The 15599-nt window shown below is 39.3% G+C and overlaps 1 protein-coding gene across 1 annotated transcript; it reads right to left on the reverse strand.

Annotated features, from left to right (window-relative positions):
- Positions 1-6511: 6511 nt before the first annotated feature.
- Positions 6512-7456, reverse strand: OR2W3 (olfactory receptor family 2 subfamily W member 3). Its single transcript, XM_025987332.1, has one exon. The coding sequence runs from the start codon at positions 7454-7456 to the stop codon at positions 6512-6514; it is 945 nt and encodes a 314-aa protein (XP_025843117.1).
- Between the last annotated feature and the right edge of the window lie 8143 nt (positions 7457-15599).

Here is a 15599-nt window from a genome sequence, read left to right on the forward strand (position 1 = left end):
GGGTCATCCCTTATAAGGAGATTCAAGGGCAGTCTTTATTCTTAGTGATTCCAAAGCAGAACAGTGAGAGAAAATGGAAAATGCTAATTTGGAGAGTTGAGGAGGCTAGAATTCAGTTTCCAATTCAGTATAAAAGTATGTAGCAAAATATCAAAAGCAAGTAGCCAGATTAGAGTTAATATCTCAAAGGTAAATATATTTTTTCTTCTACAATCCTCCCTCATTTTTAAAAAGATTATAACAGCATTTTTTTTTCGTCTCAAACTTGGCTTGATGATTTACATAACTGCAACAGGGATGGAGATTGATACTTTTGACACTCTTTTTAAGACTGTTTTTGCTAAAAACTCGTAAATAAGTTATCAGGCAAGGTTTTCAAGGGCTTTATTGGCTTCATAGAGTCAACCTTAGTTTTTGAAAACAATCTGGTCATACATATCTGAGTCTATGATCATCTTTCTTAAATATTACAACCCAGCTAAACCCTTGACATTAGAGCTAATATTGCCAATTATGGCTTGTTATAAGAAAAAGTTCTCATTGCACTTATAAAAATCGCTTACTATATTGCCCTCAAAAGAATATTCATCCCACCAGCAAGTAGAAAGGTACTACAAGGCGCTGTACAAAATGGAAGGCTTTTATAGACAGAAGCGAGAAAAGATTAGAAAAGAGATTAGCTCATTTTTCTTTGGGGAATGAGAAGAGTCTCTGACAGATTACATCATTGGTGCTGAGCAGAAAATTCCAGACTTATCAGTTAAGACTACTTTATTAGGGAAGTATGAAACTGCAATTAGGTTAAGTATTAAGCCCAGGTTTGATGACATGGGCTTAGCACAATGACTCCATTTGAGGCCTGTTGTTTCTTTTTAACAGATTTGGCCTGGCATTTGGGGAGTGGTTGCTTGGATATATGGTGATTCTGGTCAAGTGGAGTCTTTATAGGACTATTCGAGTTGCATTTACTGACATGGCACTTTGGGCAAGAGCAGCTCCATTTTGGGCCTAGAAATCTATTTCAACAAGGAATATCACCTAGAAAAAGAAGGGGCCTAGAGATTATCTAAAACCTTAGCAAGGGTGTCCTGAGTCTGAGAGAGAAGAAGGGGCATGTATCTGAGTCACTTGGAGAAGATCCATTTTTTAAATAGATTTTTAAAAATATTTTATTTATTTATTAATGAGAGACAGAGAGAGAGAGAGAGAGAAAGTCAGAGACACAGGCAGAGGGAGAAGCAGGCTCCATGCAGGGAGCCTGAGGTGGGACATGATCCGGGGATCAAGATCTGGGGATCTTGATCTCCAGGATCATGCCCTGGGCTGAAGACAGCACTAAACCGCTGAGCTACCTGGGCTGCTGAAGATCCATTTTTTTAAAAGTTAGTCTTCTCCTGGGGCACAGGAGAAAAGGTGGAGGAATTTCTTACCTAGAAATGTTTTCTAGGAGCACAGGACTCAGGTAAAATTAACTTTACTCTGGCTCAGCTCCAGGAAGTTGAGTCTTGTACATGATTCCACAACTACCTTTATTGATGACCCTGTGTGATAATTGGATGTGTTAAAGACAATGAGCCTTAAACAGAGTCATTTATTTTAAGCCCCACATCACCAAACTGAGACGTAATTACAGTTTCAGTTATCCCAGAAATGGAATCTCACATTGGCTAACCAGAAATTGCCTGATCAACATTCTTTAGTGGAGGTCTGCCTAAGAAACCTCAGTCATCTGCTCTAAGCACAGCAACCTTGCAATAATCAGTTCACTTTTGCCTAGTACAACTTCCTTGTTCCTGGTCCCTTCTGCCTATAAAAGCCTTTCATTTTGTAGAGCTCTCTGAGGCTCTGTTCCACCTTTTAGACTGAAAGCTGCCCAGTTCATTGATCACAGAATAAAACCAATAAGATCTTTAAAATGTACTCAATTGGATTTTGCTCTTAACAGAGGAAACAACAAAATTACCCACCACAGTGTGCACAGGACTACGTTTATTTGTTAGAGTTATGCAAGCCTAATGTTCTCTCCGGGACACTTTTCCAGAAATAGAAACACTGGCAACTTCCGACCCCTGTGGCTGCTCCTCAGTTCCACTCAGAGCATCCATCAAGTTCCTCTCAAGAATAAGATAGGTTTGCAGAAGCCCTGGGAACATGTGCAATTCTCTATGAAATCCCCCTCTATATATCAAGGAGGTGTTGTGGAATTTTATAACTTTTTGGAGGAAACCCCATCATACAGGTAATTCTCATCAATCCATTGACATCACTACTTCTTTAAAACAGCAGTTTTGAATATTTTAGTTTTTAATTTTTAATTTCAGTCTTTAATTTCAGATCAGGGTCACCTTGAAACATGGTATGCTTTCTTTTAAGAGGCCCTGGATTATCTAAAATTAAATGATCTCACTGGGACTGATGCCATTCAAGATGAGGGAAGGTGAAGGAATAAGGAGGTTAGAAAGGGAGGGTGGGAATAGAACACCATCATGAAAGAGGAGAGTCTAGCAGCTTAGTCACCGAGTTTAGAAGTGATGACATCCCTTAGCCAGGCTCTTCTCCTCATTCCTTCCCCATCTTATCTCCCCTTGGTCTATGCATCCCATTTCAGCTTTTTCTAGAATGTCACTGCCCTCCAAATAATTGCAAAGAGAGCTGAGGGTAATCTATATGTCATGTTCTTAAAATGTGGTCAGTGGACAAGGGCATCCCCAGGGATGCTTCCAGAAATGCAGAATCTCAAGCCCTTCCTAAGATCTGATGGATCAGACTCTGCATGCTAATAAGATTATGGATAATTTGTTTTTTGCACATTAGTGTAAGAAGCCCTTGATAGGATTCAATAGGCACTACCTCAAAATATGGCACTTTGGTGTGCTGAATATTTTGAGATGAAGGAGTTTGTGAAATGGTATGTGCAGGAAGGACTTTCTGATCTTCTCCCTGAAGTAAGTCATGAGATCCTCACTTGGGATCCCTACATATTCCTAGAGAACAGGAACATCTTTATTGCCAAGATGAAGGGACCCTGAGAGGAGTCTGAAGACACAGGCCTTGATACATCGCCCCTAGTTTATTACATTTGGCTTATAGCCCACTTTTCATATTTCTCCATCACTGTCCACTCTTCCTCAAATCTAGCATACAGGGCAGGCTGGGAGGCTCAGAGGTTTAGTGCCGCCTTCAGGCCAGGGTGTGATCCTGGAGACCCAGGATTCCCATGTCAGGCTCCCTGCAGGGAGCCTGCTTCTCCCTCTGCCTTTGTCTCTGTCTCTGTGTGTGTGTGTGTGTGTGTCTCTCATGAGTAAATAAATATAATCTTCAAAAAAATCTAATATACAATAATTCTTCAGGGATTTTATTCTTATGAAGTCTCCCATGTCATATAAAACTTACACTAAACAAATTTGCATGCTTTTTATCTAATTTATATATCTTTGTCAGTTTAATTTTCAAACCCAGACCGGACAGAAAAAGGATATCCCCTATACTCTCACTGTATTATGCAAGGAATGATAGTAAGTCATGCTCCTTAGACCCAAAGGGTTTTTTTTTATAATAAATTTACTTTTTATTTGTGTTCAATTTGCCAACTTACAAAATAACACCCAGTGCTCATCCTGTCAAGTGCCCCCCTCAGTGCCCGTCACCCATTCACCCCACCCCTCCCCTTCCCCCCCCACTACCCCCAGTTCATTTCCCAGAGTTAGGAGTCTTCATGTTCAGTCTCCATTTCTGATATTTCACACACACGTCTACTCCCTTCCCTTATATTCCCTTTCACTATTATTTATATTCCCCAAATAAATGAGAACATATAAAGTTTGTCCTTCTCCAATTGACTTACTTCACTCAGCATAATACCCTCCAGTTCCATCCATGTTGAAGCAAATGGTGAGTATTTGTCTTATCTAATGGCTGAGGAATATTCCATTGTATACATAAACCACATCTTCTTGATCCATTCATCTTTCGAGGGACACCGAGGCTCCTTCCACAGTTTGGCTATTGTGGACATTGCTGCTAGAAACATCGGGTGCATGTGTCCCGGCATTTCATTGCATCTGTATCTTTGGGGTAAATCTCCAACAATGCAATTGCTGGGTCTAGGGCAGGTCTATTTTTAACTCTTTGAGGAACCTCCACACAGTTCTCCAGAGTGGCTGCAACAGTTCACATTCCCACCAACAGTGTAAGAGGGTTCCCTTTTCTCCGCATCCTCTCCAACATTTGTGGTTTCCTGCCGTGTTAATTTTCCCCATTCTCACTGGTGTGAGGTGGTATCTCATCGTGGTTTTGATTTGTATTTCCCTGATGGCAAGTGATGCAGAGCATTTTCTCATGTGCATGTTGGCCATGTCTATGTCTTCCTCTGTGAGATTTCTGTTCATGTCTTTTGCCCATTTCATGATTGGATTGTCTGTTTCTGTGGTGTTGAGTTTAGTAAGTTCTTTAAAGATCTTGGAAACTAGCCCTTTGTCTGATACGTCATTTGCAAATATCTTCTCCCATTCTGTAGGTTGTCTTTGAGTTTTGTTGACTGTATCCTTTGCTGTGCAAAAGCTTCTTATCTTGATGAAGTCCCAATAGTTCATTTTTGCTTTTGTTTCTTTTGCCTTCATGGATGTATCTTGCAAGAAGTTACTGTGACCGAGTTCAAAAAGGGTGTTTCCTGTGTTCTCCTCTAGGATTTTGATGGAATCTTGTCTCACATTTAGATCTTTCATCGATGTTGAGTTTATCTTTGTGTATGGTGAAAGAGAGTGGTCTAGTTTCATTCTTCTGCATGTGAATGTCCAATTTTTCCAGCACCATTTATTGAAGAGACTGTCTTTCTTTCTTCCAATGGATAATCTTTCCTCCTTTGTCGAATATTAGTTGACCATAAAGTTCAGGGTCTACATATGGGTTCTCTATTCTGTTCCATTGATCTATGTGTCTGTTTTTGTGCCAGTACCACACTGTCTTGATGACCACAGCTTTGTAGTACAACCTGAAATCTGGCATTGTGATGCCCCAAGCTATGGTTTTCTTTTTTAAAAATTCCCCTGGCTATTCGGGGTCTTTTCTGATTCCACAGAAATCTTAAAATAATTTGTTCTAACTCTCTGAAGAAAGTCCATGGTATTTTGATAAGGATTGCATTAAACAAAAAAAACAAACAAACAAAAAAAAAAAAGGATTGCATTAAACGTGTAAATTGCCCTGGGTAACATAGACTTTTTAACAATATTAATTCTGCCAATCCATGAACATGGAATATTTTTCCATCCCTTTGTGTCCTAGCCTCAGCAATCAGACAACAAAAAGACATTAAAGGCATTCAAATTGGCAAAGAAGAAGTCAAACTCTCCCTCTTCGCCGATGACATGATACTCTACATAGAAAACCCAAAAACCTCCACCCCAAGATTGCTAGAACTCATACAGCAATTTGGTAGCGTGGCAGGATACAAAATCAATGCCCAGAAATCAGTGGCATTTCTATACACTAACAATGAGACTGAAGAAAGAGAAATTAAGGAGTCAATCCCATTTACAATTGCACCCAAAAGCATATGATACCTAGGAGTAAACCTAATCAAAGAGGTAAAGCATCTATACCCTAAAAACTATAGAACACTTCTGAAAGAAATTGAGGAAGATCTAAAGGGTTTTGACACTACTTAAATGCTTAAGGATTTTCATTCTTTAAAAATTAATGTAACAGTGGAAACTCAGACAGATCTTGGCGTAAATCTCTGGTTCATTTCTTCTTGAGCAAAGAATGATTTATTGTAAAGCATCAAGTGCCACATAGGCAAAATGAAAATCATGCTGATCTTTGACAAATGCAGAGAGGATTAGAGGTTTAAGAGCCCCTGACTCACTGCATGATCTTGATAAACAGGTTTTTCTCAGTAATGAAATAAAAACATATCTGAAAATTTAATGATCCTTTAAGACTAAAATGTCCCTTATGTCATTTATATACTTCTTGGTTTATCTACAATTTAAACCAGATTTGGGGATAATGCCAAAGATTGGGACAAAAGGTAGGAAAACAAACAACATGACTTGATGAGAGGCTTTGGATGAGAATTTGAAAAAAAAAAGTGCAGTGTGTTAAAATAGCCCATGTTTGATGGCTGTCAGATAAATTATCAGTCCATGATCTTTCTGACTAAAGGACCCAAAAATTTGTTAACAAATTAAAAACAAACAAAAACCAAGGCAAAATTCTGAATAAGAAAAGTAGTTTCCTCTTTGGCACTCTGGTGTAAGTTGTGAAAAATCTTTATAACTACTCATCACACTGATCTTCAGATCTGGATTATAGATCATTTGGAGGGTTTTGAATGCTAAGTGTTGTACAGTTCACTCATTAAAATATTATTGGAACTGAAACAGTTATAGATGTCTAGGAAAAGCTATATAAGTTTGGAAGGACAAGTTAAGAGCAGGTCTGATCCAACAGGTCCAGATGCCATCACTGGCTGCTGAGGCGGTGACAACCAGATGGAGATATCTATCTCTTAACCCTTCCCCACCTCTCTTTTACCCAGCAGGAGCCTCTGCAGAGCCACCTTCACTTCCTTGTTTCTGAGGGTGTAGATCAGGGGGTTCAGAAGTGGTGTGACAATGTTGTAGAAGAGGGTGAGGAACTTTCCCTGGTCCTGAGAAGAGCTGTTTCCTGGTTGCATGTACATGTAGATGATGTTTCCATAGAAAAGGGAGACCACTGTGAGATGGGAGCCACAGGTGTTGAAGGCCTTCTGTCTCCCTGATACTGACTGAATGTGTAACACAGCTCTCATAATATAGATGTAAGACACCAGAATGAACACCAGGGGGGAAAGCACAATGCCCACTGCCAGGACAAAGACAGTGCCCTCGATGGCAGCTGTATTGACACAAGCCATCCGGATCAGGGCAGGCACTTCACACAGGAAGTGGTCCACACTGCGATGCCCACAGCGGGGTAAGTGCAGAGTGACTGGGGACATGGCCAAGGAGTTGGCCACCCCACAGCTCCAGGCCACTGACACCAAGCCCATGCAGAGGCGCGGATTCATGATCACCATGTAGTGGAGGGGTTTGCAGACTGCAACAAACCGGTCATATGCCATGACAGCCAGGAGCAGGCACTCCACACCACCCAAACCCAGAAATAGGAAGAGCTGAATGGCACAGCCTGTGTAGCTGATGGTCTTGTCATGTCCATTCAGGTTATACAACAACTGAGGGATGGAGCTGGTGGTGAAACCGAGGTCCAGGAAAGATAGGTGAGTGAGGAAGAAGTACATGGGAGTGTGGAGGTGGGGGTCCAGCCGGGACACCAGGATGATGGTGGTGTTGCCCACAAGGGTCAGGAGATATGCAATGAGAATGACCACAAACAGGATCCTCTCCAGGTAGGGGCGATCAGAAAACCCCAGAAGGATGAAATTTCCCTGAGTGCTCTCATTGGTCCCACCCATCTCTACTGTACCTGAAGAGAAATATTGATACTAATAATAGTAGCACCTGTGATAAGGGAACACTTACAATGACTCAAACATTCTTTCATGCTTTTTTTTTTACATTTATTTAGTCATTTAACCTCCAACAACAGTGATATGGAGCTGGCATTCTTTCTATCCCTGACTTACAGAAGGGGAAACTGAAACAGATGTGTTAAGCAAATGATCATATTCCAGAAAGTAGCCGAGCTGATTTTGATCCCAGGAAATTGAATGTAGAATCCTCAATCTTTACTGCTGGAACTGATTCTAATTCCAATGACCAGAGAGAAAATGCTGCTATGGTCCAACCTTTGATTCCTATGAAGAGCCAATGTCCTAAGCTCCTGCTCAGTATCTGAGTAGCTCAGTCAGTTAAGTGCCTTCAGTTCAAGTCATCATCTCCAGATCCTGGTATCCCCCCTGCCCAATGGAAGTCTGATTCTCCATCATGCTCTTCCCTTCCCCCCATGCTCTCTCTCTCTCTCTCTCTCTCTCTCTCTCTCTCTCAAATAAATAAAAGCTTTAAAAATAAGAAAGAAGATAACTTTTTCTCCCAAAGCATTATTCAGTGTTTGAGGGGAAAAAATCACATTATTGATTAGATAGTAAAACTTTAATGTGATAATTCACATACATGTGCAGAAACATCTATCAAATTTAAATTTCAGAAATAAGTCACAATACAAGAAAAGCATGTTTGAGGACAGAAACCACAAGTCTTACAGATCAATGCAGAGAAATAGATGTAAAGCATCCTGGGCTACAGCTCCAATATCCCTTAGTCAACAAGACACAATTCTAAGATCTTGGGAAGTTTCTTTACTTTCTTCATAGTTTTCTCACCTAAAATGGTAATAATAAAACTGTCTTACCTATCTTACAGATTTATCTTGAAATTTTTTTAATATGGAAGAAAGGTGGTAAATGTAAAAGTCTATATGTGTGTTGCATAAAAGTTATGTGTCATATGAACAGGGAATGGGAAAACAACCCCAGGAGATGAGGCAAAGAAATTCTGAGAAGAAGAAAAAGTCTAGTGAGAGGAAGCTGCCTTTAATGTACATCCAGACATCCTTTGGAAATATGATAATTAAAACATGATAATTGAAAAGAAATTTGAGTGGGGATACTGTGGATCCCTACTTCACCCCTTTCAGAAAAATAAATTCAAATCACACACAACTACTATATAAGAAAGAATGATAATTGGTATTGTTTGTTTTTTTTCCCTGATTATCTGGGATTTAGATAGAGCTCACAAAATAAGTTAAAAGTCCCAAAAGCTATGAAGTACGCAGGGAGCCTGCTTCTCTCTTTGCCTATGTCTCTGCCTCTCTCTCTGTGTCTCTCATGAATAAATAAATAAATAAAATCTTTAAAAAGGGGGGGCACCTGGGTGATTCAGTGGTTAAGCATCTACCTAGGTCAGCTCAGGCTGTGATCCTGGGTCCTAGGATGGAATCTTGCATCAGGCTCCCCGCAGGGAGCCTGCTTCTCTGTCTGCATCTCTGCTTCTCTCTCTGTGTCTCTCATGAATAAATAAATTTAAAATCTCAAAAACACATTAAAATCATTCTCATTGATGGTTAAGGATATAAAATATAAATATAAAACTATTTACTTTTTAGGTAGGTAAGCTTTTAAAGATGCGATATATATACAGAGCTTGGAAACTATGGGGAAATAAACCCATCAACGTCTGATAGGAATTAAATGGGAATAATATCTTCGGAAGGATAAAGATAATTAATTAAAAGTACACATTTATCTTGACATTGTACATGTCATAGATGAATTATTTTCACAACTTCTATGTGAAGGTAAGAATGACTCATTAGAAAATTTGCAATGATTGAAAGACACAGTTAATGTTTTTATGTCTTATCTTGCCAGCTCTTAACCAAGAGGATACCTCTTGTCTTTGGAATGACTAGAGTTACTTGTCCTGCACCACCGGGACTCTCAGAAGGTGTGTTCTCGAGCTCTGCACTAGCACAGACTTCTCTCCATGGAAGAAACCAGTCTTTCATGGGGAGTATAGAATAAAGTCATTTTATGAATGGTTCTAAGCAAGGGACAAATATTTTCTTCCCAGAAATTCAAGCTTTGGAAAGAATCCAATCAGTTTTATTTTCTCTATATAGAGATCTTTCTCAGCACTCTGGTTCAGCATTAACAATCTCCCAACATACAGTTGCACTTCATAAGTACACTTTACAGCCACTCTGAATATCTTCATACTTAACCAAATTGTGCACCTGTTCCTGCACATAGCAAATTTTACCATACTTTGTGTGAATTTGTCACTACTCTCCTGGTGACAGAAGATATTGGGCAATATCCACTATTTTATCATTCATACAAGGACACAAAGTAGGAGGGTTGGGGTTAGGGTTACAGTTAGGGTTAGGGTTAGGATTAGGTTTAGAGTTAGGGTTAAGGTTAGAGTAGTAGCTCAAAGAGTAAACAATTAATTGCATACTGTTTCATTTCAAGTTTGTCCTACCTTGGGGAAGCATTTCCTCTTCATTGCTCAAAGCTAGAGACACTGAAAATATCAAGTGCTAAACTAGAAAGACCTGACCTCTCCCCACACACATAGGTGGTGACTCATGTAAAGGTCAGGAAATTAATCCAATGACTGATGATTTGGTTTGGTTTTTTAGACATGATTTTGTATGTAATTTGAGATAGAAGAGCAGCCTGTGTGTATAAATGAAATTATTACCTTGTAAAGCAGTTGTTTGGGAGTGTGAGCTGACAGTGTACCAAGAGGTATAAAACCTTTCTCCCTGTAAGTGCTGGTCAAACACTGGGAATACCATTGCATCCAAGTGCACTATTCTACTGCAGAAATGCCCACACTCAATCCACAAGTCAAAAAAAATGTACTATTTTTCAGTTCCTGGAGGGAAGATGGTCATATAATAATTTATTTTCCAAGTATTTTTAACCTTAAAGATTTAGGAGTTTTAAACTCAAAAGTGGGGCCACAATAGCAGATGATAGGTGTAATGCATTTGCTTATGTATAGCTTTTTTTCTGGGTGTTTGTGTCATAATCCATAAACTTTCCAACAACAAAGAGGATATTCTCATTTTTTTTTTATTTTTCTGTTCCTTTGATTCATTTCATATGGCTTTTTAAAAACAAACCAAAAGAGAAGTACAGATTTATGAGCTGAGGTCCTAAATCCAGAAATCTACTCACCATTTTTTACTTATATGCACCAGGTACCTAAAAGTCAGGAGACAGAAGGTGCAGATCTAGGTGGAAGACCTTCATAGGATTGTGCAATGTCTTCTCCCCAACTACTGGGTTCACACAGGTGCTCTAGCCAAATGCAGTTCCAGATATTGGAGGAAAGAAGGCATCTCTCCTGGACTTCACCCATGCTTCTATAAATGCAATAGATCATAATATTTGTACAGATGGCAATATGATGCAGCTCTCCTGAGGAAAGACTGGGTAGGGATTATAATGGTGGTCTTGAGTCATCAACAGCCCCAAGCTCTGGGGAACCTTCTAAACCCACAGGAGTCATTAGCACATACACTGAGGTGTGCTGTAGACATGTATCACATCAAACTGTTCAATCTCCCATAGGGTCCAGACAAAAAATGAAGACCAAAAGAATTTGTCCCCAGATAAAAAGAAGATTTATTCCTTCAGGTAAGTAAAACTGGGGACCCAATCCATTGTTGTTCTATAAACATAAATACTGATGAGTCATTTGCTCACCTGTTACTGAGAATTATTTTGTCTATAAAACAAATAAGGCATAATCAGTCCCATACAACCTGGATCATGTTTTATCTCTTCCTTTTTCTTTTGTTTTTTTCCCTCAGATCCATGGAAAATAGGGCAAAAGTATTTTGACTTTTTTTAAATAAAACTTTAATGTATGATAAAAAGCCATTGTCTTTAATAGCGAAAAAAATGTCAAAGGTACAATGATTAATAGATATTAGTTGGTTCAGATCACAGGCCACTAACATTAACTATTGTTAATTTAAGGAGCTAATTGGGTGAACTATTTTGTTTCATTTATTTATTTTTGGATCTGAAAGGAAGACAGTATACACTGATTTATACTTTATAGTTTTAAAACTATGGGAAAATTAAGCAGATGTAATGAACCCCTAATTTTGTTAGATTGTGTGCATATGACATGTTTTTAATGATTTTATAGAAATAAATTTGCCATCATGAGGGTGGATTTTTTAAAATAACGATAAAGTAAATAAATAAATTGAAATAGAGTCCCTGCAATCAGCCAAGCATTATTAGAGAAAAATCAGACTAGTTTGAGCCAATTAGCTAGGGAATTTATCAAAGGTATTATTTGTGTACTTTTGTGTACATAGAGTAACAGAATCAGGGGATAAAGACATTATTCCATATACATCAGAATGTATAACTTGTAGGTTTGTAGAATGTGTATTCTGTACGTATTCAGACAATCTTCATTGTTGCGCCTTCCCTTTATTTCAGGGGAGCAAATCCACAGGGGGCCCCAGTAACACCTAGCAAACCTGCATGGAGGAGTCCATGCTTGAAGAGCAGACAGGTTTAATAAATCCCAGTGTTCCCAATTTCTCTGCCCTTTGGGACACTAAGAGTTGAAATTGACCCTCTAAATTTGCTAAGTCCTTTCTCTCTGCTAAGGCAGCTATTTTACTTCCTATTCCCAACCAGTCCTGCATATCACTCTCCTCCTTCATTCAAGGCCTGCTTAACATGTTAGAATCATTAGCTTAGTTGGTTAATTCACTTGAAAAAAACAGTCACCTGATCGAGGGTAGGGTAGAAGAATGACCAAATTAGTAATTTGAATAAGCTACCCAGTCTTCTGTTAATCTGTAAATATAGCTCTGAAGAGTTATAGCTTCAAAAAAGCTAAAATCTAATGTTGGTGGTTTACTTTGTAATCCTTCTTTGTGATTGAAGTTATTCTTTATAATGTTTCGGACAAATCAAAACCACAATGAGATACCACCTCTCACCAGTGAGAATGGGGAAAATTATCAAGGCGGGAAGCAACAAATGTTAGAGATGTTGTGGAGAAAGGGGAACCCTCTTACACTGTTGGTGGAATGTGAACTGGGGCAGCCACTCTGGAAAACTGTGTGGAGGTTCCTCAAAGAGTTAAAAATAGATCTGCCCTATGACCCAGCAATTGCACTGCTGGGGATTTACCCCAAAGATACAGATGCAATGAAACACCGGGACACCTGCACCCCGATGTTTATAGCAACAATGTCCACAATAGCCAAACTGTGGAAGGAGCCTCGGTGTCCATTGAAAAATGAATGGATAAAGAAGATGTGGTTTATGTATACAATGGAATATTACTCAGCCATTAGAAACAACAAATATCCACCATTTGCTTCGACATGGATGGAACTGGAGGGTGTTATGCTGAGTGAAATAAGTCAATCAGAGAAGGACAAACATTATATGGTCTCATTCATTTGGGGAATATAAAAAATAGTGAAAGGGAATAAAGGGAAAAGAGAGAAAATGAGTGGGAAATATCAGGGAGGGAGACAGAACATGAGAGACTCCTAACTCTGGGAAACGAACTAGGGGTGGTGAAAGGGGAGGTGGGTGGGGGGTGGGGGTGACTGGGTGACAGGCACTGAGGTGGGCAGTTGACGGGATGAGCACTGGGTGTTATTCTATATGTTGGCAAATTGAACACAAATAAAAAAATAAATTTATAAATAAGTCAATCGGAGAAGGACAAACAGTGTATGCTCTCATTCATTTGGGGAATATGAATAATAGTGAAAGGGAATATAAAGGAAGGGAAAAGAAATGTTGGGAAATATCAGGAAGGGAGACAGAACATAAAGACTCCTAACTCGGGGAAACGAACTAGGGGTGGTGGAAGGGGAGGAGGGCGGGTGTTGGAGGGGAATGGGTGACGGGCACTGAGGTGGACACTTGACGCGATGAGCACTGGGTGTTTTTCTGTATGTTGGTAAATTGAACACCAATAAAAATTAATTAAATTTTTTTTAATTTATTTATGATAGTCACACACAGAGAGAGAGAGAGAAGCAGAGACACAGGCAGAGGGAGAAGCAGGCTCCATGCACCGGGAGCCCGATGTGGGATTCGATCCCGGGTCTCCAGGATCGCGCCCTGGGCCAAAGGCAGGCGCCAAACCGCTGCGCCACCCAGGGATCCCCAATAAAAATTAATTAAAAAAAAGTCCAATGTATAATAACAGAGAGATGCACAGTGATAGGGAAGTAATGGGGAAGAGAAGAGATCCAAGACGTCCTGTAGGTGTAGGGGTGTCTCTCCTGTGCAGCTGGAGATAAAGTTGAAAGAAACATTTTTTTTTTCAAAAAGAAGGTTTTAGTCCATATAATTTTATAGAAAGTTTCCCCACATTCTTGGGTTATGAGAAGTGTCATAGAGAGTGCATACGATGTAACTTAATGCATGATTCAAAAATATTGTTTCATTGTCATTAAAGCTACAGGATGTTCAGTGGGACAATTGCCTGGCCATGGTAAGTCATCATGTGCCTAGAATCCATTATCTTTACAAATTAATCCTTCTATTCAAATTTTCTCTATACCTAAAAATTGATTTTACTCATTTAGCACTTGACACTAATCTTTATTGGTCAGTGGTTGTGTAGTTATAAATAATAGTAATAATGATGATAGTAATAATAATAATAAATTATATTTTGCAAAACACTTTGAGATCCACCATTGAATTCTGTCCTCTGAAAGTCAATCATTTATTTATTCAACAAATATGCATTGAGTGATAACCATGTACAAACCAGTATTTAAGGTGCTTGAGATATGTGAAAAATATTGTTATCAATAAACAAATATTCCTCCCTTCAGAGTGCCTGCATTCTACCATGAAAAGGCAAAACAAACAAACAAAAATAAACTCAATAAATAAGAAAACAGCATAATGAATACATTTAGAAATTGTTAAGTACAATAGTGGTAAAAAAGAACTGCCTCCTTTGGACCTGGTAAAAGAGACTGGGGAGAGTAGGATCTGGGTGGACACCAAAGTGATTCAGACTGTATAGTTCTGACCAAGAAGCTGGGTTTGAGAAGGTTTAATGGGGTAAAAAAAGAGGGGATAAGTAAGGGAGACATGTTGGTAAAGAGAATTTCAGGTAGAGGGCACAGCTGGCAGAGGGTCCCTTGATGGGAAATGCCTGGTCTGGTATAAACCTGGCCTAGATGCCAGGGTAGAGGAAGGAGGATAAAACCAGAAGTATGTGGAGGGAGAGAGAATCAGAATCAGATAATTAACTGGTGCTCAGATACTCCAGTGTTTATATGTTCACTGTAAATATTACCACTTTAACTCGAAGTTCAAAGGAGAGTCATTGAACTCAACTTATTGTCTTGGGACCTGAAGGATCAGACCAGCTGCTGCATTCATAATGGACATGGGAGGGGCTGGAGTATAGCCCAGATTAATGTTAGGAAACTAGTGTAGTAACCCAATGGAAGAGGATGGAAGTTCAGACCACAGTTGTAGCAGCAGAGTTAAATTATCTATGTATTCTGGGGGTAAAGCCAGGGTTTACTGATGGACTGGATGAGGACTAAAGAAATCAAGACAGGAGTCAACCAGATTCTTGGCCTGAGCAATTAGAAGGATGGAGTTCCTTTCCACTGAGATGAAGAAGCCTCTGTGTGTGTGTGTGCATGTGTGTGTTTTTCAGGAGAAGGAACAGAGAAGAAAATAAGGGGAAGTTTGGGGAATAGGAAAGATCTTTAAAGAGAATTTAAAGAAGAGAGACTCCTAACTCTAGAAAACAAACAAGGGGTGGTGAAAGGGAGGTGGGCAGGGGGTGGGGGTGACTGGGTGACAGGCACTGAGGAGGGCACTTGATGGGATGAGCACTGGGCATTAAGTAATATGTTGGAAAATTGAACTCCAATAAAAAAATTAAAAATACTAAAAAAAAAAATAAAGAAGTTAGCTGTTAATGAACCAGAGTTCCAGAGAGAACAGAAGAAACCTCTCAGGAATTGGAAAGGAAAGGAGAAAGGGCTATACTAGCAGATGCACAAAACTTCTTGAAGCTTGGAAAGCAAGGAATGAAGGAAGAATTAACTTG

Source organism: Vulpes vulpes, chromosome 7 (genome assembly GCF_048418805.1).
Source record: "Vulpes vulpes isolate BD-2025 chromosome 7, VulVul3, whole genome shotgun sequence".
Taxonomy (NCBI): Eukaryota; Metazoa; Chordata; class Mammalia; order Carnivora; family Canidae; genus Vulpes; species Vulpes vulpes.